At 43.1% G+C, this 27,672-nt stretch overlaps 1 protein-coding gene across 2 annotated transcripts; it reads left to right on the plus strand.

Annotated features, from left to right (window-relative positions):
• Window positions 1-4,790: 4,790 nt before the first annotated feature.
• LOC106609363 (heat-stable enterotoxin receptor-like) lies at window positions 4,791-27,324 on the plus strand. 2 transcript variants are annotated; one of them, XM_014208129.2, is made up of 27 exons: window positions 4,791-5,072; window positions 6,594-6,706; window positions 6,803-6,870; window positions 7,373-7,585; window positions 7,834-7,955; window positions 8,175-8,274; window positions 8,580-8,694; window positions 8,817-8,958; window positions 11,381-11,463; window positions 11,546-11,654; window positions 12,154-12,235; window positions 12,420-12,522; window positions 12,615-12,677; window positions 18,894-18,965; window positions 19,133-19,237; window positions 19,320-19,406; window positions 19,630-19,762; window positions 19,978-20,115; window positions 20,346-20,431; window positions 20,579-20,670; window positions 24,232-24,390; window positions 24,559-24,751; window positions 25,094-25,268; window positions 25,428-25,526; window positions 25,637-25,731; window positions 25,860-25,936; window positions 26,875-27,324. In XM_014208129.2, exons 1-27 carry the CDS (start codon window positions 4,865-4,867, stop codon window positions 27,131-27,133), a joined length of 3,291 nt encoding a protein of 1,096 aa, XP_014063604.2. In that variant the 5' UTR covers window positions 4,791-4,864; the 3' UTR covers window positions 27,134-27,324. The 2 variants fall into 2 exon arrangements, with proteins under 2 accessions (XP_014063604.2, XP_045579858.1); XM_045723902.1 differs by lacking the exon at window positions 7,834-7,955.
• The last annotated feature ends 348 nt before the right edge of the window (window positions 27,325-27,672 follow it).

Below are 27,672 nucleotides of genomic sequence, written 5' to 3' on the forward strand. Positions count from 1 at the left end.
TGGGACTGGCGGCTTGTCATTCTACTGTATTATTCACATACCTGTGTGAACATTTGTTGATTATTTGCATTAATAAGTTAACTTGTGGTAAAAAAAAGTTTATTAGCAATTAAAAAATTGCTTATTAGAATGGTATGTAATATCAATAGTCCAATAGAGGGCAGACAAGGACAAGTAATCCTCAACCAATTTTTGAGAAATTCAAAGGTATACACAACACAGTACTTCACAAAACAGGTGAACTCTGTGTGGCGTGTCAACCTCTAAAGTGGTGGTGAAGTAATGGTTAAACCTGACCTGTTTTAACCCCTGATGTCATGTATCATACAGTATTTTGGACGATCCACTTTTTGGTACTGTAAATCCAAGATAGATAAGCCATGGGGTTAAACATTAAAAAAATTATAATAAATACAGCAAGAGTCGCAGCACAGAATGAAGAAATAAAACAGCACTAAAATGTGTATTGGTTAGTTTCACCACTGTTGTTAGGGAAAACAATAACATTTATCTTAACTCCCCACCAATCAATACACTGCTTCGGTTGAAAACACGGTATAGATAAAAATCTTTCCAGTCATTTTTTATGAGAATGTCAACTTTGCTTCTGTCTAATCTATCCTCCAAACTGTCAACTATCCTCCAAGCCTACATCAAAAAGAAAACAATATCTTAATTAATTAAATACATACAGTTGAATTCAGAAGTTTACATACACTTAGGTTGGCGTCATTAAAACTTGTTTTTCAACCACTCCACAAACTTCTTGTTAACAAACTATAGTTTTGGCAAGTCAGTTAGGACATCTACTTTGTGCATGACACAAGTAAGTTGTCCAACAATTGTTTACAGATAGATTATTTCACTTATAATTCAATGTATCACAATTCCAGTGGGTCAGAAGTTTGCATACACTAAGTTGACTGTGCCTTTAAACAGCTTGGAAAATTCTAGAAAATGATGTCATGGCTTTAGAAGCTTCTGATAGGCTAATTGACATCATTTGAATCAATTGGAGGTGTACCTGTGGATGTATTTCAAGGCCTGCCATCAAACTCAGTGCCTCTTTGCTTGAAATCATGGGAAAGTCAAAAGAAATCAGCCAAGACCTCAGACATTTTTTTGTAGACCTCCACAAGTCTGTTTCAGCCTTGGGAGCAATTTCCAAACACCTGAAGGTACCACATTCATCTGTACAAACAATAGTACGCAAGTATAAACACCATGGGACCACGCAGCCGTCATACCGCTCAGGAAGGAGACACGTTCTGTCTCCTGGAGATTAACGTACTTTGGTGCTAAAAGTGCAAATCAATCCCAGGACAACAGCAAAGGGCCTTCTGAAGATGCTGGAGGAAACAGGTACAAAAGTATCTATATCCACAGTAAAACGAGTCCTATATCGACATAACCTGAAAGGCCGCTCAGCAAGGAAGAAGCCACTGCTCTAAAATGGCCATAAAAAATCCAGACTACGGTTTGCAACTGCACATGGGGACAAAGATTGTAGTTTTTGGAGAAATGTCCTCTGGTCTGATGAAGCAAAAATAGAACTGTTTGGCCATAATGACCATCGTTATGTTTGTAGGAAAAAGGGGGAGGCTTGCAAGCCGAAGAACACCATCCCAACCGTGAAGCACGGGGGTGGTAGCATCATGTTGTGGGGGTGCTTTGCTGCAGGAGGGACTGGTGCACTTCACAAAATAGATGTCATCATGAGGAAGGGAAAATTATGTGGATATATTGAAGCAACATCTCAAGACATCAGTCAGGAAGTTAAAGCTTGGTCGCCAATAGGTCTTCCAAATGGACAATTACCCCAAGCATACTTCCAAAGTTGTGGCAAAATGGCTTAAGGACAACAAAGTCAAGGTATTGGAGTGGCCATCACACAGCCCTGACCTCAATCCCATAGAAAATGTGTGGGCAGAACTGAAAAAGTGTGTGCGAGCAAGGAGGCCTACAAACTTGACTCAGTTACACCAGCTCTGTCAGGAAGAATGTGCCAAAATTCACCCAATTAATTGTGGGAAGCTTGAGGAAGGCTACCTGAAACGTTTGACCCAAGTTAAACAATTTAAAGGCAATGCTACCAAATATTGATTGAGTGTATGTACACTTCTGACCCACTGAGAATGTAATGAAATAAATAAAAGCTGAAATAAATTACTCTACTATTATTCTGACATTTCACATTCTTAAAATAAAGTGGTGATCCTAACTGACCTAAGACAGGGAATTTTTACTAGGATTAAATGTCAGGAATTGTGAAAAACTGAGTTTAAATGTATTTGGCTGAGATGTATGTAAACTTCCGACTTCAACTGTACATACAGAGCCCATCAGAAACATGTGATCAGATTGTTGGTCAATAACCAGACTTTAAACCTGCTATTAAGCATTTTCCTTAATAGATAAGGACCTCCTGCTCAGGTCCATGAAAACAATGCATGTACTGACACACTCACACACACACCCCTAGACACATGCATGAATGAACGTACAAATGCACGCACGCCACACACACACACACAAGCTAACATATACACACAGAACTAAGTAAACCTAATGGTCTGTCCTCTTGACTTGCCATATTGATGAATGAGATGTGCAGGTAACGGGGGAGGGGGGCGTGGGAAATAAGGCCATAGCCGGACATAATGTTTGTCTAGAGGTGTGTCCACAGACAGGATGATCTACAAGGTGAGCTGTTTTGGTGAAACTCAGCTGAGATCACCTTTTGACAATAGCCAGGCATTGGTGTGTTCTGTATCTGAGTAAACAAGTGTGTCCATCTATTATGACTAGGTGTGCTAAACCTGACTATACTGGGAGGGAGGGAGGGAGGGAGGGACAAGGAGAGAGAGAGAGAGAGAGAGAGAGAGAGAGAGAGAGAGAGAGAGAGACAAGGAGAGAGAGAGAGAGAGAGAGACAAGGAGAGAGAGAGAGAGAGAGAGAGAGACAAGGAGAGAGGGAGGGAAAGAGATGCCTTCACATGGTTATGCTCTTGTCACGGGAATTTTCAATCCCAATGATGATAACTAAACAATCATTTAAGCTTTGACTAATCCCTGTGGTTTGTAAGACCCCGGGTTTAATAATAATTAGGCAAAGACTCAGATTCTGCAAAACGTTAGTTCTTTATTCACGAGAGCTCTAAAGTCAACCAAAATGTGAACAGTCTTTATAACCCCATATATGCACACACACACACACAAACAGTAGGTGGGCTGTATCTTTTTCCACAGTTCACATTCCTCGTTTATCACTATTCTACCAGCTTGGCAGTTCCTTGCCGTTCCTTTCCCTCCCTAGATTAGAGGGGCCTTGACAGGGCCTCTTTCCTGTCGTAAGCTTTTCAGAGTTCCAACCAGGTCATGTGTAGTTCAATTGTCCTCTATTTTCTCCACTACACATTTCTCACCCTTAACTTGTCTCAAACATACATTATTGGATTATAGTCTAATAATTCTAATCATTTCACATAGTTAATTACGTTTCAGGGTGGAATTCTTTAGTCATTACTTTAAACATATAAATTCCCTTATCAGCTCTTATCTCGGCTGCCATTTGAAACAGAATGTAGAATTTAGAATTAGCTTTGCAATTAGAAACCCCAATTTTCTGTCTTAACATTGTTTGAACTGAAGTCGGAGTAGTTGCTCTACAGCTAAGAAAATGGTACATAAAGTCAGGATGTTTTCATCTTACTGTCAAACTAATCACTTCAAAAAGTAGGCTATCTGCGCATATTTGTACAAGATGAAGGGAAAGATACATTTGTTACAAAACACCAAAAAGTGTAATGACATTCGGCAAATGTCATTAGGTCTACACTCTTGTAGCCTGAATTAATTAATGCATCTTGCTGACTAAAGGACTTTTTTCGTAGAAAGAACATTTGGGACATCTGAATACGTGCTGGAATACATTGTTTTTTGTTTTTTAAATCATGACACAGAGGTGGAGGGCTTCCGTTTAATTTGGAATACGGTTTTATTTTCATATTTACCACTGTAGCAGTACAAATTGCATTTTAAAGAAATTGTTTAGCCCTCCCTGGCCCCCAGTAATTCCCACTGCCCCATAGGCCTACATGCCCTCTACAGGCCTATGGCTGTGTACTGGCCTGTGTGTATTGTCATACAGTATATGGTGGTTGTGTGATGTGCAGGGTTGAGGGCAATTCAGAAAGCAAACCCAATTCCAGTGTACTTCCTGAATTAACTGGAATTGAAAAGGAATTGACACGATCCCTGATGATGTGAAGTGTGTATGATTATTGGTTTATATGGACCTTGGAACAATGGTGAGAAGGTTGTTATTAGCTGACCACCTCCCTCAGGCTGTGTGTTGATTCCAGTTGTTCATTAACAGGTGAGTTAGGAAAGCACACGTGAGTTGCCAAATCTAAGAGGAACAAAGCAGGTGTGTAAATCCATATATCTTTTTTTTTTTAAACAAAGCAGTCAAGAGATTTCATAGTCAGTCATTACATTTAAAAAAAACATTGGGATATTCTGGGAACTACATTTTCATAGGCTTCATAGGTTTTTGCACACAGATTTTATGTTTTCTTTTCAAACTGGAAAAAGTGTCTGGACTGAATGGAACATATGAAAGGAATATAGTGTCAGAATATTGAGATATTTGGAATGCAGAATCAAAAGGGGTGACAAGTAACAATCTTTTTTGTTAAGTTTTTACTTTTTGGAATTAGTATAACATTTCTGGCAATTGGATTTTGCCAACCCACAGCTCAAATGCCTTGTAATTGAACATCTCAACAGAATTGACAAGAGAACAAGTCGTCGAGGCTGGAAAATCCAGACTCACTTTGTGAAACGTTGGAACAGTCCTCAGAATGGCTTATAGAGGTTTGTCGCTGTGGGTCTGCTGGCTGGTACTGATCGTAGGACGATGCGAGGCGACCTACCCACCCTGTCTGAAAGGGATCATGATGAACGTGGTTCTGCTGGATGACGACATCTCTCCCTGGAGTATGAAGTTTGTCCGTGGTGCTGTGGAGCGTGCGATACAGCACGACGCTGAACTCACCTGCTGTCCAAATGGTAAATGGAATCATAATTGTACAACTGTAAATGAATAGTGAGATTACACAAGGTTGCTGGTTCATGTCCAACCACGGCTGATTCCCCTTAATTGGGAGTATGCAAGCACTTATAGGGCAGGCTATAAAACAACAACACCATAGGTTTGCAGGGGTATTCAACCAGGATACTGCAGGGAGTCTGCTAATTACTCTCACTGGAGCATAGCCGCTGGAAGTAGGGGTGCTGAGCCCTGATAAATCAGAATCATAAAAAAAAGAATAATAATATAATTTTCACAAAAGTAGTGTAAAGGGGACCTTTACATCAAAAAGTGCAACGTTTTGGGCAAAGACAAAAACATCCACATCAAATTAAATATTTCTCTTGATCAAATAACATGGGAACAACCACTTTTTGTGCAGTATTAATTTACCATCCTTACAAACCACTTAATGTAAATGTACATTACTGTATTGTACATAGGCTGGTCATCTAGGTTTGTACCTGTAGACTTTCCATCACAGAAAACAATGCAAAATACAGTAATTGAGTATATTGAGACATCAAGTGGTTTGTGATGATGTGATGTGAGGGTGTGGCTCAGTTGGTAGAGCATGGTGCTTGCAATGTAAGCATTGTGGGTTCCATTCCCACAGGGGACCAGTATGAAAATGTTGCTCTGGATGAATGAATAGACCCTTTCAGTTTTCACATATAAATAAATTGCATTTGCAAAGAATTTTCACAAGTATTATCAGATTAACTGTTTTGTACAGATAATTATCAGACTCAAGTTACAAATGCTCGTAAACACTCAAAAACATTTAGTACATTTTTTAAAACACAAAAGTAGTGCACTGGGCCTTTACTAGTCCTGTATTAGCGGCTTCAGTGCGGGCAAAAATCCCCCCACCCCTCACACCCCCACCCCAAACTACTTCCTGCAGCTATGCACTGAGGTATCTGACATAGTACCAGTCACAGCAAGTGCCGCTGGCTGCTGGCAAGCTTTCTTGACTTGGACATTCATTTTTGCCAACACATTGCTAACCTTTGTTTAACCAGCTAAACAGCTGCTATTAGTGAACATGTGTTTGGAGATACCGTTGTAGTTAAAAATAAAATAAAATGATATTGGTCGCGTACACATATTTTTAAATGTTATCGCAGGTGCAGCGAAATGCTATTAGTCTGTTCGAGTTTACACTTCTTCCAATTATAATGTGGGGACTGGGGAGGTTGATTACCAAATATATGAATACTTTTTTTTTGATTACTTGTCCTTGCCATTATCATTCACCAGATGATAAGAGAAGATGTGGGAAAAAACATGTTTTGCTAACATATGATGGGGGTTGCTGGTTTGCCAGTTTGCCTGGGCAGGGGTCCCTGAGCAAGAAAAGGTTGAAGAGCCCTGGTTTATAACGATATTCTAGGCCTAGCTGTCATCGAGTGTTGATGTTCTTTGGCTGAATCACTATCTGTGGGTCCACAATCTGTGCTTCATCATTATGATGTATTGGCATTGTCTTTGCCAAGGAGTGAAGCGCAACCTGACTGCCAACTTTCGAGGGCTCGAGACTAGTTTGTACAGCAATAAAGGCTGCCGAAGCAGCACCTGTGAGGTGGTGGAGACCGTGAAGAACCTAACTGTGAGTGTTAACCAACTCACACACGCACACAGAAACACACATACACTCACTGTGTCGCTCAAATATTCACATATCTAAGCTGCTTCTCTGTTTTAGAGGACAGGGGAGGTGGGCTGTGCTCTGCTGGGGCCCACCTGCACCTATGCAACCTTTCAGATGGTTGAGTAAGTGTTGATTTGATATGATTTGTGTTGTCGTGGCACCCTATCTCTTTCTATCCCTTTTACTTACCTCTATATATCTTTCTCTCACTTGTATCCAAATCAATTACTCTTGTAGTTACATTCTAATAACAGAAATTATTTAAAAAGTTCTCCCACTCTCCCTGTGTATTTGTCTGTCTGTCTGTCTGTCTGTCTGTCTGTCTGTCTGTCTGTCTGTCTGTCTGTCTGTCTGTCTGTCTGTCTGTCTGTCTGTCTGTCTGTCTGTCTGTCTGTCTGTCTGTCTGTCTGTCTGTCTGTCTGTCTGTCTGTCTGTCTGTCTGTCTGTCTGTCTCTCTCTCACTCTCTCTCTCTCTCTCTTTCTCTCTCTCATGCCCCTCTCTCTCTCTCGATCTATCTCCCTCCTCCCTCTCTCTCCCTCTATCTATCTCCCTCCTCTCTCTCTCTCTGTCTCTCTCCCTCTCTGTCTCTCTCCCTCACCCTCTTCCCTCTATCTATGTGTCAGTCTTGAGGTTGGTCTGGAGCTCAAAATCCCCATCATCTCAGCAGGCAGCTTTGCTCTGTCCTGTGACTACAAAGAATACCTGACTCGCATACTTCCCCCCGCACGCAAGATCTCCACCTTCTTTACCAAGTTTTGGGACTTCAACAATGATATCAAACCCAAGTGGTCCACAGCCACCCTCTATAAGAAGCAGAACACTGAGGACTGCTTCTGGTGAGTGAGTCACTTGTGAGTCGCCTGTGAGTTCCTTTTGAGTCACAGGTGTCCTGACTTGTTTGTGAATTCTTTTAAGTGTAATTATGATGGAAAAGGGTGACGTGGATATGAATTAGACATGTGATTCTGTATGTTCTAATCTAATGGACACTTAAATGACTTTGAGATGATTTATTTGTGTTTATTATATTTGCTTAGATGTGATGTTGATACTGATGTCATGGTATCTGCCCATCCCTCTCCAGGTATATCAATGCACTGGGTACAGCTTCAGCCCACTTTTCCTTACACATCAAAAAAACAAACGTCATAAGCAAAGCAGAGGACCTTAGAAAGGAATTAAGCTCCAAAAATAGGACTAGCAATTGTAAGTAAGCCCACAACATCTAACAAATCGGGAGCATTGACACATACTGTAGATAGGGCAGTGAACAGATACCAACAGTCTCCATTTCTAACATACTGTAGATAGGGCAGTGAACAGATACCAACAGTCTCCATTTCTAACATACCGTAGATAGGGCAGTGAACAGATACCAACAGTCTCCATTTCTATTTAATTGACTCTCTCCTCTTCACTGTGCAGTGTTCATAGTGTGTGGGACACCAGAAGATATCGTGGACCTGAAGAATGGAACTATAGAGGCTGATCCTAGTGTTGTCTTCATCCTGATCAATCTTTACAAGTTAGTCCTCTCTCTCTCTCTGTGTCTGTGTCTCTCCCCCTCTCTCCCTCGTCGTCCTCACCACCTACAACGTGTTCGCTGGGTGGAGGGGTGTGTGAGAGCATTACAGCTCTTGATTTGGGTCTGGTGAACTGCAATGCTCTCTCTCTCTCCCCAGTCTGTTATTTGTCTTTGTGTTTTCATTTTTTCCTTGTAAAAAGTTCAGAAAGGCTTAATATTGTGATCGCCATGCTTCAGGGAGTGTTTGAGAGCACCAGTGTTTTCACTGTCACTGTCATTGACAATGAACCCATGACTCCACACAGTGATAAGTACTACACCAATAAGTCCTCTATCCCTGCTATGAAGAACGTGTTGGTTCTCACCATGCCCAACACTAGGAACTATACTGTGGACACAGACCTGGGCAACAATGTGATGGTGAGACTCCCTGCTGGGTTGAGGCCCTGTCTATCAATGTACTCTGAGGTGTCCTATTCATCCTATTCCCGATATTGTGTACTACTTTTGACCAGGGCCCAATAAATCTGCCTTCTGTCCAGATGAATGACTACATGGCAGCGTACCATGATGCAGTGCTGATGTTTGGTCAGGTGATGAGGAAGCTCTGGAACAAGCCTGAGTCTGAGCTCAACCCCATGGAGGTAGTCAACATCAACCACTTCAGAAACGTCTCCTTTGACGGTAAGAGACCAAGAAGCAACACATCAAGCTGTGTGGTCTGGCCTGGAGATGTGGCCACCTGTGTGTCTGTGTGTATTGTGTGTGTGTGTGTGTGTGTATATATGTGTGTATTAGTGGTGCACTGGTCAGCTGTTTGTTCACCCACACGCGCCCACAATTGGTAATAACCCAACCACAACCGCCTGATGAAGTGAAAAAAGGACAGTCCCCACCCGACCTTAACCCGCAAATATAGAAAATGCATTGTAGGCCACAGTCAGACACGGCGGAACAATTTTTCGACAGTGGGTGCAGGACTTATTTTGTCTAATTTATATATGTTTCTGCTTCTAATTTCCGGCATTTTGGTAGGCTATTTGTTAGTCAACTTAGCTATAATTAGATATATGCAGCTTCTCTTCTGTCATTATACTGTATGTTGCCCTAGAAGACTAAATAAACCCTTAATAATTGTAAATTGATAGAATGAATGCTTCAATCTAGTTGACATCGGTAACGTTTTCTCTGTCATCTCTCCTTTTTTGGCAGAGCAAAGACGCTTCAGGGCTGGGGAGAAAATACAATAACAAAAACAAATGGGAAAGATTTTCTGTGCAAAATGTTTGAACGGTTGTAATAAAATAGAAAGCTGTGAAATCGACCCAACATGTTTCTGATCAGATTTCAGTTCGGCTTGGATGCACATTTTATGTGTATGAAATACAATCAGCTTTTATTATGCTGATAAAGACAGCACCTCTACAGACGGTCCCTAACTGCACATTCACATTCTATCAAGATGCTGATACAAAGAAATCATATTTCTCCACTCCTGTTCCCAAGTCAAAATTTAGATTTGGTGTGTAATTTTGCTGCAAGAAATGCTTAATTCTGCAGGAATTAATATTATGGCTATGTGAGAGGTTATAGACCTACGGTGTCCAGATTTTTTGGGGTTAAATTGACTCTACTGGGAGTTATCTTAACCCTCGAGAGAGTGATATGTTCCCTGGAGTTAGTGTTGATAACTGGAGTTCATTGGGATGGAGTACTTTTAACTCCATAAGAGTAACCAGAGACAGGGAGTTAAAACTATCAAGTTATCCACATATCTGGGAGGGGCCTCATTGTCATATTTCCCAGCATGCTCTGTTGCACAAATTGTTTCGATATCTGTGGTTTTGAACATTGATGCTTTTAATCTTATGCTACACAAAGATAAGAAATGTAAATCTGTAAGTGGTTGGATTTCTAGCAACCGTTAGTGAGATAGTTGTTCCAGTTGACATGGTGTAGGTGGTCTCCATCATGCGTACTTTTGGTCATACTCTGACAGTTGTGAGTGTCTTCCTGCAAGTTGGCTTCCAACATACTGTAGGTTGGATATCACATTTCCAACCACCATATGGTGATACATTGAGAAATATTCAAATAAGGCTTTAGACTCTTATAACTCTTATAACTCAAAGGAAGTACATTAAAAAGAAATGTACTCTGTAGTTGACTGTTAATTCAAAAACACAGAAAATGTGTAAAATGGCAAGGGAGTTGATTAAAAACAACACTGAAAAGAGTAAATTGGCAAATGGAGTTAAATTTAAGCAACTCTGATAATGAAAGAAAAACCTCAATGTAGTCTATAGAGATATAAATTGCATTTTTTTCTCTTTGTTCAATCCGCCCGCCACCCACCCGCCTTTCATACACACAATATTTAATGAGTCAACCGACGCATCAATAGAGTGTGTGTTCCCAATCATGTCTGCACAGGAGCACGTGCCCCCTCAGATTTTCCTGTTTAACATTTATTATTGTAACATTTTTGGTTATTGTTTCTCTGTAATACTACTAGCCACCTAGCAGTTTTATGAAATTGGCTTTAGCTAGCCCAGATAGGTTCCCAATCTTCCAACTAGCTACCAAGAAGCCATTTCACGGGTTCCATTAGATACCACAACTACAAAGCCACATTGTAAAAATTCATATTATTTTTTGGTGGGGGTCTTAATTTAAGATTAGGTATAAGGTTAGCAGTGTGGTTAAGGTTAGGGTTAAGTTTAGGTTTCGGTTTAAAATCTGATTTTAAGAACAGAAATTGTAGAAATAGGCGGGGTTTAGGACTTTGTGGTTGTAGTAAGTAATGATGACCCCATTTCAGTTTATCAATGTAGATTGCAGGATAAAGCTGTTTCAGGTGTTTGAAAAATGCAGAATTCTCCACCCCTCAGCTATCCTCACGTATTTTGTGCCCCCTCAGATTTTTGTGGTGCATGACGCCCCTGTGTGTGTGTGTGTGTGTGTGTGTGTGTGTGTGTGTGTGTGTGTGTGTGTGTGTGTGTGTGTGTGTGTGTGTGTGTGTGTGTGTGTGTGTGTGTGTGTGTGTGTGTGTGTGTGTGTAGGTGTAGTTCTGTGTAGTGTAAATTGTGTATGTGTTTCCATGCAGGCATTGCAGGCCACTACAAGCTGGATGACTATGGGGACAGAGATGTGAATTTTTCAGTCATTTACACCACCACTGACCACAAGGTAGGTCAGCTATCATGTATATCATATGATTCTATTGTGTCAAAGTTAATGTTTTAACATAAGTCCTCTCCTATCTCCGCAGTATGAAACTTTATTTATATTCAACACCGTCTACAACTACACCAAGGTCGTTAACAATAACCCATCATTCATCTGGGGCAGAAGCCTCCCAGATGACGCTCCATCCCAGCGTATGTGCTCAACACACACACACACACACACACACACACACACACACACACACACACACACACACACACACACACACACACACACACACACACACACACACACACACACACACACACACACACACACACGCACGACTCAACTTGTGCATCTGAGTCTGGCTTGTTTTTCCCTATTACATGAGCCACACCCATAGTGACTGGCTTAGTTGGCAACATTAACTGATCATTAGCTGTCATTTCTGATAGATAAGACAGATATGGGACAATCCAGTACAGAACCGGTGTGGAGGGATCAAACTCCAGATTGAATGTACACTAATACCAACTCAATTACCCCCTGGCCTGAACACTCATTGAGACATTTTACAGTTCTGACGCAGTCCTTTTTATTGGTCTGCTCATCGTATCATGGACGTAGTAATGCCTGAGCGAAACAGTGTGTGTGTGTGTGTGTGCGTGCATGCCTAGGTCTAACTAGTGCGGTGTGCCCCCCCCCCAGGTCTGAAGGCGCATGATATCATTGTCATTGTCTTAGCTGTCACTGTGGTGGGGGTGGCTACCATCGCTTTAATCTTCTACAGGTAAGAGTTAGATAACAGATAGCAGCGCAGTGTGAGAGAGGTCTCGCTCATAGAAATATAATTACTAGAACAGGGATCTGGGGTTCCAGCCATCACATATAATTTACTTGAATGGGGATCTCCATTCTAATAATTATATTTCAATGAGGGAGACCTCTCATACTTTGCTGCTATTTGTTACCAGGCGGAACAAGAGAGAGCGCCGGCTAAGGAAGAGATGGTCACACATACACTCTGACCTCATCACCCCGCTGGAGTACAACGAACGCAGCCTGGTCTCCCTCAAGGTCAGCTTGTCATCAGTGTGCGACGACCCCTGAAAGTTAAGTCACATACTCCAGTACGTCTTCTAACCTGTCTCTGTCCGTTTGTTTGTCAGATTGACGAGGACCACAGGAAAAACACAAGTTATAACATCCGCCAAGGACGCTATGACAAAAAGGTAACTCAAACTTTTGTATAAAACCACCAGAGCCATAAATATACTATACAGTATACAGTACCAGTCAAAAGTTTGGACACACCTACTCATTCAAGGGTCTTTCTTTATTTTTACTATTTTCTACATTGTAAAATAAATAATAGTGAAGACATCAACATTATGAAATAACACATATCATGTAGTATCATGTAGTAACCAAAAAAGTGTTAAACAAAAATATATTTTATATTTGAGATTCTTCAAAGTAGCCACCCTTTGCCTTGATGACAGCTTTGCACACTCAACCAGCTTCACCTGCAATGCTTTTCCAACAATCTTGAAGGAGTTCCCAAATATGCTGAGCACTTGTTGGCTGCTTTTCCTTCACTCTGTGATCCAACTCATCCCAAACCATCTCAATTGGGTTGAGGTCGGGTGATTGTGGAGGCCAGGTCATCTGATGCAGCACTCCATCACTCTCCTTCTATATATGTTTGTTAAAGCAACAACCACAGCTCAGGGACTAATACAGAGTCATACACAGTGCATTCGGAAAGTGTTCAGACCTTTTGACTTTTCCCACATTTTGTTACGTTACAGCCTTATTCTAAAATTGGTTAAATAATTTTTTCCCTCATCAATCTACGCACAATACCCCATAATGACAAAGCAAAAACAAGTTTTCAGATTTTTTTTGCAAATGTATTAAAAATAAAACAGAAATATTACATTTACATAAGTATTCAGACCCTTTACTCAGTAATTTGTTGAAGCACCTTTCAAGTCCGGGCTCTGGCTTGGCCACTCAAGCACATTGAGAGACTTGACCCTGTTATGTGTGCCTTTTACTGGGGAGTGGCTTCTGTCTGGCCACTTTACCATAAAGGCCTGATTGGTGGAGTGCTGCAGATATGGTTGTCCTTCTCGAAGGTTATCCCATCTCCACAGAGGAACTGTGGAGCTCTGTCAGAGTGACCATCAGGTTCTTGGTCACCTCCCCGACCAAGGCTTTTCTTCCGTGATTGCTCAGTTTGACGCTGTAGCCAGCTCTAGGAAGAACCTTGGTGGTTCCAAATTTCTTCCATTTAAGAATGATGGAGGCCACTGTGTTCTTGGGGACCTTCAATGCTGCAGAAATGTTTTGCTACCCTTCCTCTATTTCTTTTTTTTTTCTTATGTATTTTGGGTATTTTACCCCCTTTCCTTCGAATTTCGATCTTGTCTCATCACTGCAACTCCCCAACGGGCTTGGGAGGCGAAGGTTGAGTCATGGGTCTTCCAAAACATGACCCGCCAAACCACGCTTCTTAAAACCCGCCCGCTTAACCAGCCACACTGATTCAGAAGGGTTGGTTTAAATGTGGAAGACACATTTCAGTTGAATGTATTCAGTTGTACAACTGACTAGGTATCCCCTTTCCCAATGTGTCAGAGGAAACATTGTTCAACTGACGACAAGGAGTTGGTAGAGCACGATGAGCCATGTAAAGCCCCCCCAGGCCAAACACTCCCCTAACCTGGACGACGCTGGGCCAATTTTGCGCCGCCCTAAGGGACTCCTGATCATGGCCGGTTGTGACACAGCCTGGGATCAAACCCAGGTCTGTAGTGACGCCAGAAGCACTTTGATGCAGTGCCTTAGATTGCTGCGCCACTCGGGAGGCCAACAGTCTTTTATGTGTAATAAATTTGCAAACATTTCTAAAAACCTGTTTTTGCTTTGTTATTATGGGGTATTGTGTGTAGATTGATGAGGAAAAATATTTATTTAATCCATTTTAAATTAAGGCTGTAACGTAACAAAATGTGGGAAAAGTAAAGGGGTCTGACAACTTTCAGAATGCACTGTATATGTAGGTTCAAGCAACAACCATGGCTCTGAGACTGCTACAGAACCATATACACTACTGGTCAGAAGTTTGGACACACCTACTCATTCAAGGGTTTTTCTTTATTTTTACTATTTTCTACATTGTAGAATAATAGTGAAGACATCAAAACTATGAAATAACACATATGGAATCATGTAGTAACCAAAAAAGTGTTAAACAAATCATAATATTTGAGATTCTTCAAAGTAGCCACCATTTGCCTTGATGACAGATTTGCACACGTTTGGTATTCTCTCAACCAGCTTCATGAGGTAGTCACCTGGAATGCATTTCAATTAACAGGTGTGCCTTCTTAAAAGTTAATTTGTGGAATTTCTTTCCTATTTAATGCGTTTGAGCCAATCAGCTGTGTTGTGACAAGGTAAAGGGTGGTATACAGAAGATAGCCCTATTTGGTAAAAGACCAAGTCCATATTATGGCAAGAACAGCTCAAATAAGCAAAGAGAAACGACAGTCCATCGTTACTTTAAGACATGAAGGTCAGTCAATATGGAACATTTCAAAAACTTTGAAAGTTTCTTCAAGTGCAGTCGCAAAAACCATCAAGCGCTATGATGAAACTGGATCTCATGAGGACCACCACAGGAAAGGAAGACCCGGAGTTACCCGCTGCTGCAGAGGATAAGTTCATTAGAGTTACCAGCCTCAGAAATTGCAGCCCAAAGAAATGCTTCACGGAGTTCAAGAAACAGACACATCTCAACATCAACTGTTCAGAGGAGACTACGTCAATCAGGCCTTTATGGTCGAATTGCTGCAAAGAAACCACTACTAAAGGAGACCAATAAGAAGAAGAGACTTGCTTGGGCCAAGAAACATGAGCAATGGACATTAGACCAGTGGAAATGTGTCCTTTGGTCTAGGGCCCAAATTGGAGATTTTTGGTTCCAACTGCCGTGTCTTTGTGAGACACGGTGTGGGTGAACGGATGATCTTCACATATGTATTTCCCACCGTAAAGCATGGAGGAGGAGGTGTTATGGTGTGGGGTGCTTTGCTGTTGACACTGTCTGTAATTTATTTAGAATTGAAGGCACACTTAACCAGCATGGCTACCATAGCATTCGGCAGCGATAAACCATCCCATCTGGTTTGAGCTTTGTGGGACTATCATTTGATTTTCACATCAAATCAAAATCAAATCAAATCCAATTTGATTGGTCACATGGTTAGCAGATGTTAATGCGAGTGTAGCGAAATGCTTGTGCTTCTAGTTCCGACAGTGCAGTAATATCTAACAATTAATCTAACAATTCCCCAACAAGTACCTAAACACACAAATCTAAAGGGATGAATGACAATATGTACATAAGTATATGGATGAGCGATGGCCAAGGGGCATAGGCAAGGTGCAGTAGATGTTATAAAATACAGTATATAAACTCAGCAAAAAAATAAACGTCCTCTCACTGTCAACTGTGTAAATATTTGTATGAACATAACAAGATTCAACAACTGAGACATAAACCGAACAAGTTCCACAGCCATGTGACTAACACAAATGGAATAACGTGTCCCTGAACAAAGGAGGGGTCAAAATCAAAAGTAACAGTCAGTATCTGGTGTGGCCACCAGCTGCATTAAGTACTGCAGTGCATCTACTCCTCATGGACTGCACCAGATTTGCCAGTTCTTGCTGTGAGATGTTACCCCACTCTTCCACCAAGGCACCTGCAAGTTCCCAGACATTTCTAGGGTGAATGACCCTAGCCCTTACCCTCCGATCCAACAGGTCCCAGACGTGCTCAATGGGATTGAGATCCGGGCTCTTCGTTGGCCATGGCAGAACACTGACATTCCTGTCTTCCAGGAAATCACACACAGAACGAGCAGTATGGCTGGTGGCATTGTCATGCTGGAGGGTCATGTCAGGATGAGCCTGCAGGAAGGGTACCACATGAGGGAGGAGGGTGTCTTCCCTGTAACGCACAGCGTTGAGATGACAACAAACTCAGTCCAATGATGCTGTGAAACACCGCCCCAGACCATGACGGACCCTCCACCTCCAAATCGATCCCGCTCCAGAGTACAGGCCTCGGTGTAACGCTCATTCCTTCGACGATAAACGCGAATCCGACTATCACCCCTGGTGAGACAAAAACGCAACTCGTCAGTGAAGAGCACTTTTTTGCCAGGCATGTCTGGTCCAGCAACGGTGGCTTTGTGCCCATAGGCGACGTTGTTGCCGGTATTGTCTGGTGAGGACCTGCCTTACAACAGGCCTACAAGCCCTCAGTCCAGCCTCTCTCAGCCTATTGCGGACAGTCTGAGCACTGATGGAGGGATTGTATGTTCCTGGTGTAACCCGGGCAGTTGCTGTTGCCATCCTGTTCCTGTCCCGCAAGTGTGATGTTCGGATGGACCGATCCTGTGCAGGTGTTGTTACACGTGGTTTGCCACTGCGAGGATGATCAGCTGTCCGTCCTGTCTCCCTGTAGCGCAGTCTTAGGCGTCTCACAGTACGGACATTGCAATTTATTTCCCTGGCCACATCTGCAGTCCTCATGCCTACTTGCAGCATGCCTAAGGCACATTCACGCAGATAAGCAGGGTCCCTGGACATCTTTTTTTGGTGTTTTCAGAGTCAGTAGAAAGGCCTCTTTAGTGTCCTAAGGTTTCATAACTGTGACCTTAATTGCCTATCGTCTGTAAGCTGTTCGTGTCTTAACGACCGTTCCAGAGGTGTATGTTCATGAATTGTTTATGGTTCATTGAACAAGCATGGTGTCAAAGTTGGCTCAAGGAAGCAGGAGTGGTAGAGTCAAGCGCAGGAGACAGAAAAATCTGTGAACACACGTTTAATGGGCATCCACTCAGTACGAAACAAGGTAGGGCAGAAGGCATAAAACAAATGCTCCAAAAACCCAGCTCAACACAAAGCAGGGACGCAGCCCACAATAACCTCTGGCAAAAAAACACAGGCAGAGGGAAACACTCGTTCCTCAAACGATATACGTCCTGACACAGAACAATCAATCACAAAACACAAACCTACCTAGCTAGACTAAATACCCCCCCCCCCCAGACCTAACCAACAGAAAGTGAAACAGAGGATCGGTGGCAGCTTGTAGGCCGGCGACGACGACCGCCGAGGAGGGGGCGAGGAGGGGCGCCACCTTCCGTTGATGTCGTGACACATGGAAAACAGTGTTTAAACCCTTTACAATGAAGATCTGTGAAGTTATTTTGATTTTTATAAATTATCTTTGAAAGACAGGGTCCTGAAAAAGGGACGTACATGTGATATGAGTAATGTAAGCAATATTAAAGTGCATTATTTAAAGTGGCATTGTTTAAAGTGACTAGTGATCAATGTATTAAAGTGTCCAGTGATTGGGTCTCAATGTAGGTAGCAGCCTCTCTGAGTTAGTGATTGCTGTTTAGCAGTCTGATGGCCTTGAGATAGAAGCTGTTTTTCAATCTCTCGGTCCCAGCTTTGATGCACCTGTACTGACCTCGACTTCTGGATGATAGCGGTGTGAACAGGCAGTGGCTCGGTTGGTTATTGTCCTTGATGATCTTTTTGGCCTTCCTGTGACATCGGGTGCTGTAGATGTCATGGAGGGCAGGTAGTTTACCCTCGGTGATGCGTTGGGCAGACCGCACCACCCTCTGGATGCTCTCGATTGTGCATCTGTAAAAGTTTGTGAGGGTTTGGGTGACAAGCCAAATTTCTTCAGCCTCCTGAGGATGAAGAGGCACTGCTGCGCCTTCTTCACTGCACTGTCTGTGTGGGTGGACTGTTGGAAAAGCATTCCAGGTGAAGCTGGTTGAGTGTGCAAAGCTGTCATCAAGGCAAAGGGTGACTACTTTGAAGAATCCCAAATATAAAATATATTTTGATTTGTTTTACACTTATTTGGTTACTACATGATTCCATATGCTGTTTCATTGTTTTGATGTCTTCACTAGTATTGTACAATTTAGAAAATAGTAAAAATAAAGAAAAACCCTTGAATGAGTAGGTGTTCTAAAACCTTTGACTGATAGTGTATATATGTAGGTTAAAGCAACATCCACGGCTCCGGAACTGATACAGTGGTCTTGTCAGGTGTATTGTAGTTTCATGTTGCCAGACTCCGTAGACTCGTCAAGTCCTTCACTTTGACACTTGAAGCAGGATCTTGAGGGAGCTGGATATGGAAGTCAGATGCATTGAACCTACTGTTGTTGTCATGGTGATGAAGGTCAGGTGTATTGAGGCTACTGCTGTTGTCATGGAGGTCAGGTGTACTGAGTCTACTACTGTTGTCATGGTGATGGAGGTCAGGTGTACTAATTCTCCTGTTGTCATGGTGATGGAGGTCAGGTGTACTAAGGCTACTGTTGTTGTCATGGTTTCAGATTGTCATCCTGAAGGAGCTGAAGCATTCGGACTGGAACTTTAACGAGAGTCAGAGGATAGAACTCAACTCGGTGAGTCACCGATTACACAGCAAGTTTGTCAACGTAGAGTAGGCTACTCAAGGGTATCAAGTATGCATTTTTATGTGTGTTCATGTGGTATCTTTTTATTTTAGTTTTTATATTTGATTTGATTATAACTCCTATTGCTTATCATACCTATCCTTCCTGATTTACAGCTTCTGCATATTGACTACTACAACCTGACTAAGTTCTACGGCACAGTCAAGTATGATCACGGTGTGTTTGGGGTGTTCGAGTACTGTGAGAGGGGATCCCTAAGGGTGAGAAACACACACGCAAACGGCCACATGCGTGCACACACGCATGCACACACACACTTTGACTTTTCACCCTCTTCTTCAGTATGTGCTGAATGACAAGATCTCGTACCCGGAGGAAACCTTCATGGACTGGGAATTTAAGATCTCTGTCATGTACGACATCGCTAAGGTGAGCAGGCAACAACTCTAGTCTGCTGTTGGTTTGTATGAGCTCAGAAGATGTCAACTCAAGATGACCTGTGAGATGAGCTGACCCCAAGCTGGAACCATAGACAAGAATTTTGATCTAGTCAATATTGATATACATTTCTGAAAGTGCTTCGATCCGTTTGGCAACATTGAGTTATTGAAATACAGTAAGTTGAAAGACAAAACCTCCTTCACCTCCACAGGGTATGTCCTACCTCCACTCCAGTGACATCCAGGTCCACGGCCGTCTCAAGTCCACTAACTGTGTGGTGGACAACCGCATGGTGGTCAAGATTACTGACTTTGGCTGCAACACCATTCTAGACCCAGGCAGAGGTAGGAACTATTTCTTCTGTAGGTCTAGCTTGCTAGCATAGTTAGCATTCATGCCATACACATCCCCTGATGTCTGTCTGTACTAGGATATGTCCCCTTATTTTTTTTAGCTATTTTCGTTTACCTATCCTCCCCTATCCCGTATCCCCTCACTCCATCACTCTATTGTCCATCCTTCCACTCCCTTCTCTCCCCCGCCCCTCTCTCTCCATCAGACCTGTGGACAGCTCCAGAGCACCTGCGAAGACAGGGGATCTCCCAGAAGGGGGATGTCTACAGCTTTGCCATCATCGCCCAGGAGATAGTTCTCAGGAGGAGCACCTTTTACACCCAGGACTGCTCCGACCGCGCTGGTAAGACACATTCATATATAACACTTTATATAGAAACTTGCAACAGAATCAATGCATTCGTTTTACTATACTGTAGTCACCCTTGTTTAGAATTTGGCACTTTGATGTGGTGCTGCAGTTCATTCTGGGGAAATATCAACCCCTCCTGGCGAAATGTAGCATTGTTCAGTTGAGTGCCACATAGAGTAGCAGAAAAACAAGACGCTCACATGCTGTTCTGTCTTCATCAGAAAAAATGGCCAGAGTGCAATACCCCAGCGAAACCTATTGCAGACCTGATCTGAATGTTGAGACTGCAGGAGAAAAAGATTTGGAGGTAAGATTGCCATTTCTTTGTTTGTGTGTTTATCATAGAGAGAGAGACAGAGGAAGGAGGGAGGAACAGACTTACAGTATAGAGAAAGATATGTAAAGAGATTCTAAAATCCACTTTTTTTCTTTCATGCCTCTTTCATGCCCACAGGTGTACATGCTGATGAAGATGTGCTGGGATGAGGACCCAGAGCGAAGGCCTGACTTTAAGAAGATAGAGAGCTCACTGGGGAAGATCTTCAGGTACCAGCTACCTACTTTTATCTCTATTTTATTGGATAGAGCTAAACACTTGCCAGGCCATTTTATCAGAAAGGTGAAAAATCTTGTCACATACACATGGTTAGCAGATGTTAATGCGAGTGTAGCGAAATGCTTGTGCTTCTTGTTCCGACAGTGCAGTAATATCTAACAAGTAATCTAACAATTTCACAACAACTACCTTATACACACAAGTGTAAAGGGATGAATAAGAATATGTACATATAAATATATGGATGAGCGATGGCAGTGCGGCATAGGCAAGATGCAGTAGATGGTATAGAGTACAGTATATACATATGAGATGAGTAATGTAGGGTATGTAAACATTATATAAAGTGGCATTGTTTAAAGTGAGTAGTGATACATTTATTACATCCAATTATTAATTATTAAAGTGGCTAGAGATTTGAGTCTGTATGTTGGCAGCAGCCTCTCTGTGTCAGTGATGGCTGTTTAACAGCCTGATGGCCTTGAGATAGAAGCTGTTTTTCAGTCTCTCGGTCCCAGCTTTGATGCACCTATACTGACCTCGTCTTCTGAATGATAGCGGGGTGAACAGGCAGTTGCTCGTGTGGTTGTTGTCCTTGATTATCTTTTTGGCCTTCCTGTGACATTGGGTGATGTAGGTGTCATGAAGGGTAGGTAATTTGCCGCCGGTGATGCGTTGTGCAGACCGCACCACCCTCTGGAAAGCTTTACGGTTGTGGGCGGAGCAGTTGCCGTACCAGGCCGTGATACAGCCCGACAGGATGCTCTCGATTGTGCATCTGTAAAAGTTCGTCAGTGTTTTCGGTGACAAGCCAAATTTCTTCAGCCTCCTGAGGTTGAAGAGGCGCTGTTGCGCCTTCTTCACCACGCTGTCTGTGTGGGTGGACCATTTGAGTTTGTCCATGATGTGTACGCCGAGGAACTTAAAACTTTCCACCTTCTCCAATACTGTCCCATCGATGGGACAGTATTGCTGTTTCCTGAGGTCCACGATAATCTCCTTTGTTTTGTTGACGTTGAGTGTGAGGTTATTTCCTTCACATCACACTCCAAGGGCCCTCACCTCCACCCTGTAGGCTGTCTCGTCGCTGTTGGTAATCAAGCCGACCACTGTAGTGTCGTCTGCAAACTTGATGATTGAGTTGGAGGCATGCATGGCCACGCAGTACAGGAGAGGACTGAGAATGCACCCTTGTGGGGCCCCAGTGTTGAGGATCAGCGGGGTGAAGATGTTGTTTCCTACCCTCACCACCTGGGGGCGGCCCGTCAGAAAGTCCAGGACCCAGTTGCGCAGGGCGGGGTCGAGATCCAGGGTCTCGAACTTAATGACGAGTTTGGAGGGTACTATGGTGTTGAATGCTGAGCTGTAGATGAACAGCATTCTTACAAAGGTATTCCCCTTGTCCAGATGGGTTAGGGCAGTGTGATTGTGATTGCATCGTCTGTGGACCTATTGGGGCGGTAAGCAAATTGGAGTGTGTCTAGGGTATCAGGTAGAGTGGAGGTGATATGATCCTTGACTAGTCCCTCAAAGCACTTCATGATGACAGAAGTGAGTGCTACGGGGCTATAGTCGTTTAGCTCAGTTACCTTAGCTTTCTTGGGAACATGAACAATGGTGGCCCTCTTGAAGCATGTGGGCACAGCACACTGGGATAGGGATTGATTGAATATGTCCGTGAACGCACCAGCCACACCAGGACGCGGCTAGGGATGCCGTCTGGGCTGGCAGCCTTGCGAGGGTTAACACGTTTAAATGTTTTACTCGCGTTGGCCATGGTGAAGGAGAGCCCACAGGTTTTGGTAGCAGGCCGTGTCAGTGGCACTGTATTGTCCTCAAAGCGAGCAAAGAAGTTGTTTAATTTGTTTGGGAGCGAGGCGTTGGTGTCCGCAACGGAGCTGGTTTTCTTTTTGTAATCCGTGATTGACTGTAGACTTTGCCACATACGTCTCGTGTTTGAGCCGCTGAATTGCGACTGTACTTTGTCTCTATACTGACGCTTAGCTTGTTTGATTGCCTTGCGGAGGGAATAGCTACACTGTTTGAATTCAGTCATGTTTCTGGTCGCCTTGCCATGATTAAAAGCAGTGGTTCGCGCTTTCAGTTTTGCGTGAATGCTGCCATCAATCCACAGTTTCTGGTTAGGGGTTTTAATAGTCACTGTGGGTACAACATCACCGATGCACTTGATAATCTTTTGCACAATCTTTTGCACATCTACCATTCCAGTGTTTAATTGCCATATTGTAATTACTTCGCCACCATGGCCTATTTATTGCCGTAATTCCCGTATTTTACCTAATTTGCACTCACTGTATATAGACTTTTTGTTTTCTTTTTTTCTACTGTATTATTGTTCATTCCATGTGTAACTCTGTGTTGTATGTGTCTAGCTGCTATGCTTTATCTTGGCCAGGTTGCAGTTGCAAATGAGAGCTTGTTCTCAACTAGCCTACCTGGTTAAATAAATGTGAAATAAAATTAAAATAAAATAATAAACTCGCTCACCGAGTCAGCATATACATCAATGTTGTCTGAGGCTATCCGGAACATATCCCAGTCCACGTGATCGAAGCAATCTTGAAGCGTTGAATCAGACTGGTCAGACCAACGTTGAACAGACCTGAGCATGGGCGTTTCCTGTTTTAGTTTCTATCTATAGGCAGGGAGCAACAAAATGGAGTCGTGGTCAGATTTTCCGAAAGGAGGGCGGGGGAGGGCTTTGTATGTGTCGCGGAAGTTAGAGTAGCAATGATCCAGAATGCTGCCAGCCCGGGTCGCACATTCGATATGCTGATAAAATGTAGGGAGCCTTGCTTTCAGATTAGATTTGTTAAAATCCCCAGCTACAATAAATGCAGCCTCAGGGTATATGGTTTCCAGTTTACATAGAGTTCAGTGAAGTTCTTTCAGGGCTGTCGAGGTATCTGCTTGGGGGGGCTGTGACTATAATACACGGCTGTGACTATAATTTAAGAGAATTATATTGGAAGATAATGCGGTCGGCATTTGATTGTAAGGAATTCTAGGTCAGGTGAACAAAAGGACTTGAGTTCTTGTATGTTGTTATGATTACACCACAAATCGTTAATCATGAGGCATATATCCCTGCCCTTCTTACCAGAGAGATGTTAGTTTCTGTCGGCGCGATGCGTGAAGAAACCGGGTGGCTGTACTGACTCTGATAACATATCCTGAGTGAGCCATGTTTCCGTGAAACAGAATGTTACAATCTCTGATGTTTCTCTGGAAGGCAACCCTTGCTCGAATTTCGTTTATCTTGTTGTCAAGAGACTGGACATTGAACAAAGATGGTAAAATATCTCTGTAACATGATAAATGGTCAAAATGGAGTTGTAGAGATATGAGTGAGAGGGAGCATGGTTATGGTTTGCAGTGCTTCAAAATAACATTCATATTTAATTACTGTAGAGCTGCACCCTTCCCTTCATTTAAGAGACATTTGAGAAACATCTCACAAGGGCAACACCTACATTGAAAAGTGGTGTGTGTATGTGTGTGTGACTGATCCTTTCTTCTGTTCTCCACAGTAACCTGCACAACCAAGCTAATGAGAGTTACATGGACAACCTGATCCGTCGTCTACAGATGTACTCCAGGAACCTGGAGCATCTGGTGGAGGAGAGGACAGCGCTGTACAAGGCTGAGAGAGACAGGGCCGACTGCCTCAACTTTATGCTGCTGCCTGGGTCAGTCAACAACAACAACAAAAATAAACATATCCAAACACAATTCAATGCTCCTGTTGTTTTATTAAGTGCAATGTTTTGACCAGAAGGTCGTTGCCAGACTGCACAACCAGAAAACCACTTTAAGACCAGCAAATGACTTCTATCTCTCTCTTCCTCTCGCTCCAGTCCTGCGGTGCGTTCTCTGAAGGAGACGGGCATAGTGGAGCCGGAGCTGTTTGAGGAGGTGACGGTGTACTTCAGCGACATCGTGGGCTTCACCACCCTGTGCCAGTACAGCACCCCCATGGAAGTGGTGGACATGCTCAACGACATCTACAAGGGATTCGACAGCATCCTCGACCACCACGACGTATACAAGGTTAGGTTAGGGATAGGGTTAGTGTTGTGGGTTAGGGTTAGTGTTGTGGGTTAGGGTTAGGGTTGTGTTTGAAGCTAGGGTTGAGGGTTTGGGTTGTGGTTTAGGTTAAGGTTGAGGGTTAGGGTTGTGGTTGAAGCTAGGGTTGAGGGTTAGGGTTGTGGTTTAGGTTAGGGTTGTTGTTGTGGTTTCGGGTTAGGGTTGTGGTTGAGGATAGTGTTAGAGTTGAACTGGGATGGTGACATGAAGCTAGGGTTAGGGTTGAGGCTAGAACTAGGGTTGTGGTTGAGGCTAGGGTTGGGGTTGTGGTCCAACCTAGTCCAATCTTCTTTTTTGTCCTGTCAGGTGGAGACCATAGGGGATGCGTACATGGTGGCATCGGGGTTGCCGCGGCGGAACGGTAACAGGCACGCGGTGGACATCTCACGCATGGCCCTGGACATTCTGGCATTTATGGGGACCTTCCAGCTCAGACACCTGCCAGGGCTACCTGTGTGGATCCGCATTGGGATGCACTCAGGTACCCCTAGCTCCCCAAGTCCCAATCCTGAATTCATGACACCTCCCTCTCTCTCCTCTCCATATTATCAAGCCTTCTTGGTCTCTGCTCTTAACTTCCCTCACTCTTTCCCTCTGTCTGTTATCAATACCCCCTTTACGCTTGCTACTTGTTTCCTAGGCCCCTGTGCAGCAGGAGTGGTGGGGATAAAGATGCCCAGATACTGCCTGTTTGGAGACACAGTCAACACTGCCTCTAGCATGGAGTCAACGGGACATCGTAAGCAGGCTACAGGAACACTAGAGATATCCATACCAACTCTATATCAACAGTTCATATCAGCTGTCATAGCAGGTGAGTAAAATACAACTCTGTCTCTCTCCATCCAGCCCTGAGAATCCACGTCAGTCAGCCCACCATCAGCATCCTACAGAGGACAGAATGCAAGTTTGAGTACAAGAAGAGAGGGGAGACTTTCCTCAAGGTATGGACATGGCACATGCCACTTTGCCATTTGTCATGATAGAATCATACAGATTCATTTGTACTGTATAGTACTCTTGTCTACTGTGTTGAATATTATAGAAGATTGTACATGTGTGTGTATCCCAGGGTAAAGGCACAGAGTTGACCTACTGGTTGACAGGTGAAACAGGAGAGGACTACAACCTGCCAACGCCACCGACAGCGTGAGTTAACCTCCTGCTACTGTAAATGCTCCCCTATAACTGTACATCACTAGAGCTACATGTCATATTTACATCTATATTATCAACTTCTACATTCTCTATACTGACAGAGCTTGTTTGATTGCCTTGCAGAGGGAATAGCTGCACTGTTTGTATTCAGTCATGTTTCTGGTCGCCTTGACATGATTACAAGCAGTGGTTCGCGCTTTCAGTTTTGCGCAAATGCTGCCATCAATCCACGGTTTCTGGTTAGGGAAGGTTTTAATAGTCACCGTGGGTACAACATCACCGATGCACTTGATAATAAACTCGCTCACCGAGTCAGCATATACATCAATGTTGTCTGAGGCTATCCGGAACATATCCCAGTCCACGTGATCGAAGCAATCTTGAAGCGTTGAATCAGATTGGTCGGACCAGCGTTGAACAGACCTGAGCACAGGCGGTTCCTGTTTTAGTTTCTGTCTATAGGCAGGGAGCAACAAAATGGAGTCGTGGTCAGATTTTCCGAAAGGAGGGCGGGGGAGGGCTTTGTATTCATCACGGAAGTTAGAGTAGCAATGATCCAGAATGCTGCCAGCTCGAGTCACGCATTCGATATGCTGATAAAATTTAGGGAGCCTTGTTTTCAGATTAGCTTTGTTAAAATCCCCAGCTACAATAAATGCAATAAACTCTATACAAACAGTTCATATCAGCTATCATGGCAGGTGAGTAAAATACAACTCTGTCTCTCCATCCAGCCCTGAGAATCCACGTAAATGCTCACCTATAACTGTACATCACTAGAGATACACGTCATATTTACATCTATATGATCAACTTCTACATTCTATGTCCTTCTTCCATTTGTAGGGTAAACAGAGTTCATTAGAGCTAGATATCTATGTAGATCTATATACTGTAATTAACTCCTATGTCCTTGTCCCTCCCTGCAGGGAGAACTGCCAGCGTCTGCAGCAGGATCTGGCCAAGATGATCCAGGAATGTCTGGACAACCGTTCGCTGGGGTCAGAGGTCATGGAGAAGAGGAATACCTTGTCCATGAGGCAGAGGAGGGCGGGGAGGGACGGAGGGGAGCAGACAGGAGAGGAGGAGGAGGAGGAGGAGGAGGAGGAGGAGGAGGAGGAGGATGACGATGACCAGCCGGCGTACCTCCATCTGGCTACCGTCGACAACTTCACTACTTTCTTGTAGATATTTTGATCAGGAGAAATATGGTAATTATTCCAATAGAAGTGACCTTAGATTGTGTGAAAACTATCTACATACGTATGTAAATCTGTGTGAAAACGAATAACTATATATATATATAGAGAGACCATTGTTGATTATTTTTTTTACCCTGAAAAATAAAAACAAGATATCATTTCTCATTTAAAAACAAATTACATTGGAGCTTTATTTCTTTATGTGGTTATATTTACAGTTGTTGGAATCATTCCTGTACAGCAGGTTACCAATGTAGTAGATGGGACTGAAAATATTGATCCTGTACAGCAGGTTACCAAAGTAGTTGACGGGACTGAAAACATTGATCCTGTACAGCAGGTTACCAAAGTAGTTGACGGGACTGAAAACATTGATCCTGTACAGCATGTTACCAAAGTAGTTGACGGGACTGAAAACATTGATACTGTTTCATTGAACCTGTAATTGTTCATTGAAGCATTACAATTCCTAAACGTCATGGATGTCTGAGATGTTATAGGTGTATCTGAGTACATTGAGGCTTT

This window comes from Salmo salar, chromosome ssa01 (assembly GCF_905237065.1).
Source record: "Salmo salar chromosome ssa01, Ssal_v3.1, whole genome shotgun sequence".
In the NCBI taxonomy this organism is placed as follows: Eukaryota; Metazoa; Chordata; class Actinopteri; order Salmoniformes; family Salmonidae; genus Salmo; species Salmo salar.

What these genes read in the sequence shown, in the direction of transcription:
- LOC106609363 (XM_014208129.2), top strand. Translation starts at nt 4,865, where the DNA reads ATGGCTTATAGAGGTTTGTCGCTGTGGGTCTGCTGGCTGGTACTGATC. An exon ending in ATCGCTTTAATCTTCTACAG is followed by an intron (nt 12,236 to 12,419) that starts GTAAGAGTTAGA and finishes ATTTGTTACCAG; the next exon opens with GCGGAACAAGAGAGAGCGCC. An exon ending in CTGCCAACGCCACCGACAGC is followed by an intron (nt 25,937 to 26,874) that starts GTGAGTTAACCT and finishes CCCTCCCTGCAG; the next exon opens with GGAGAACTGCCAGCGTCTGC.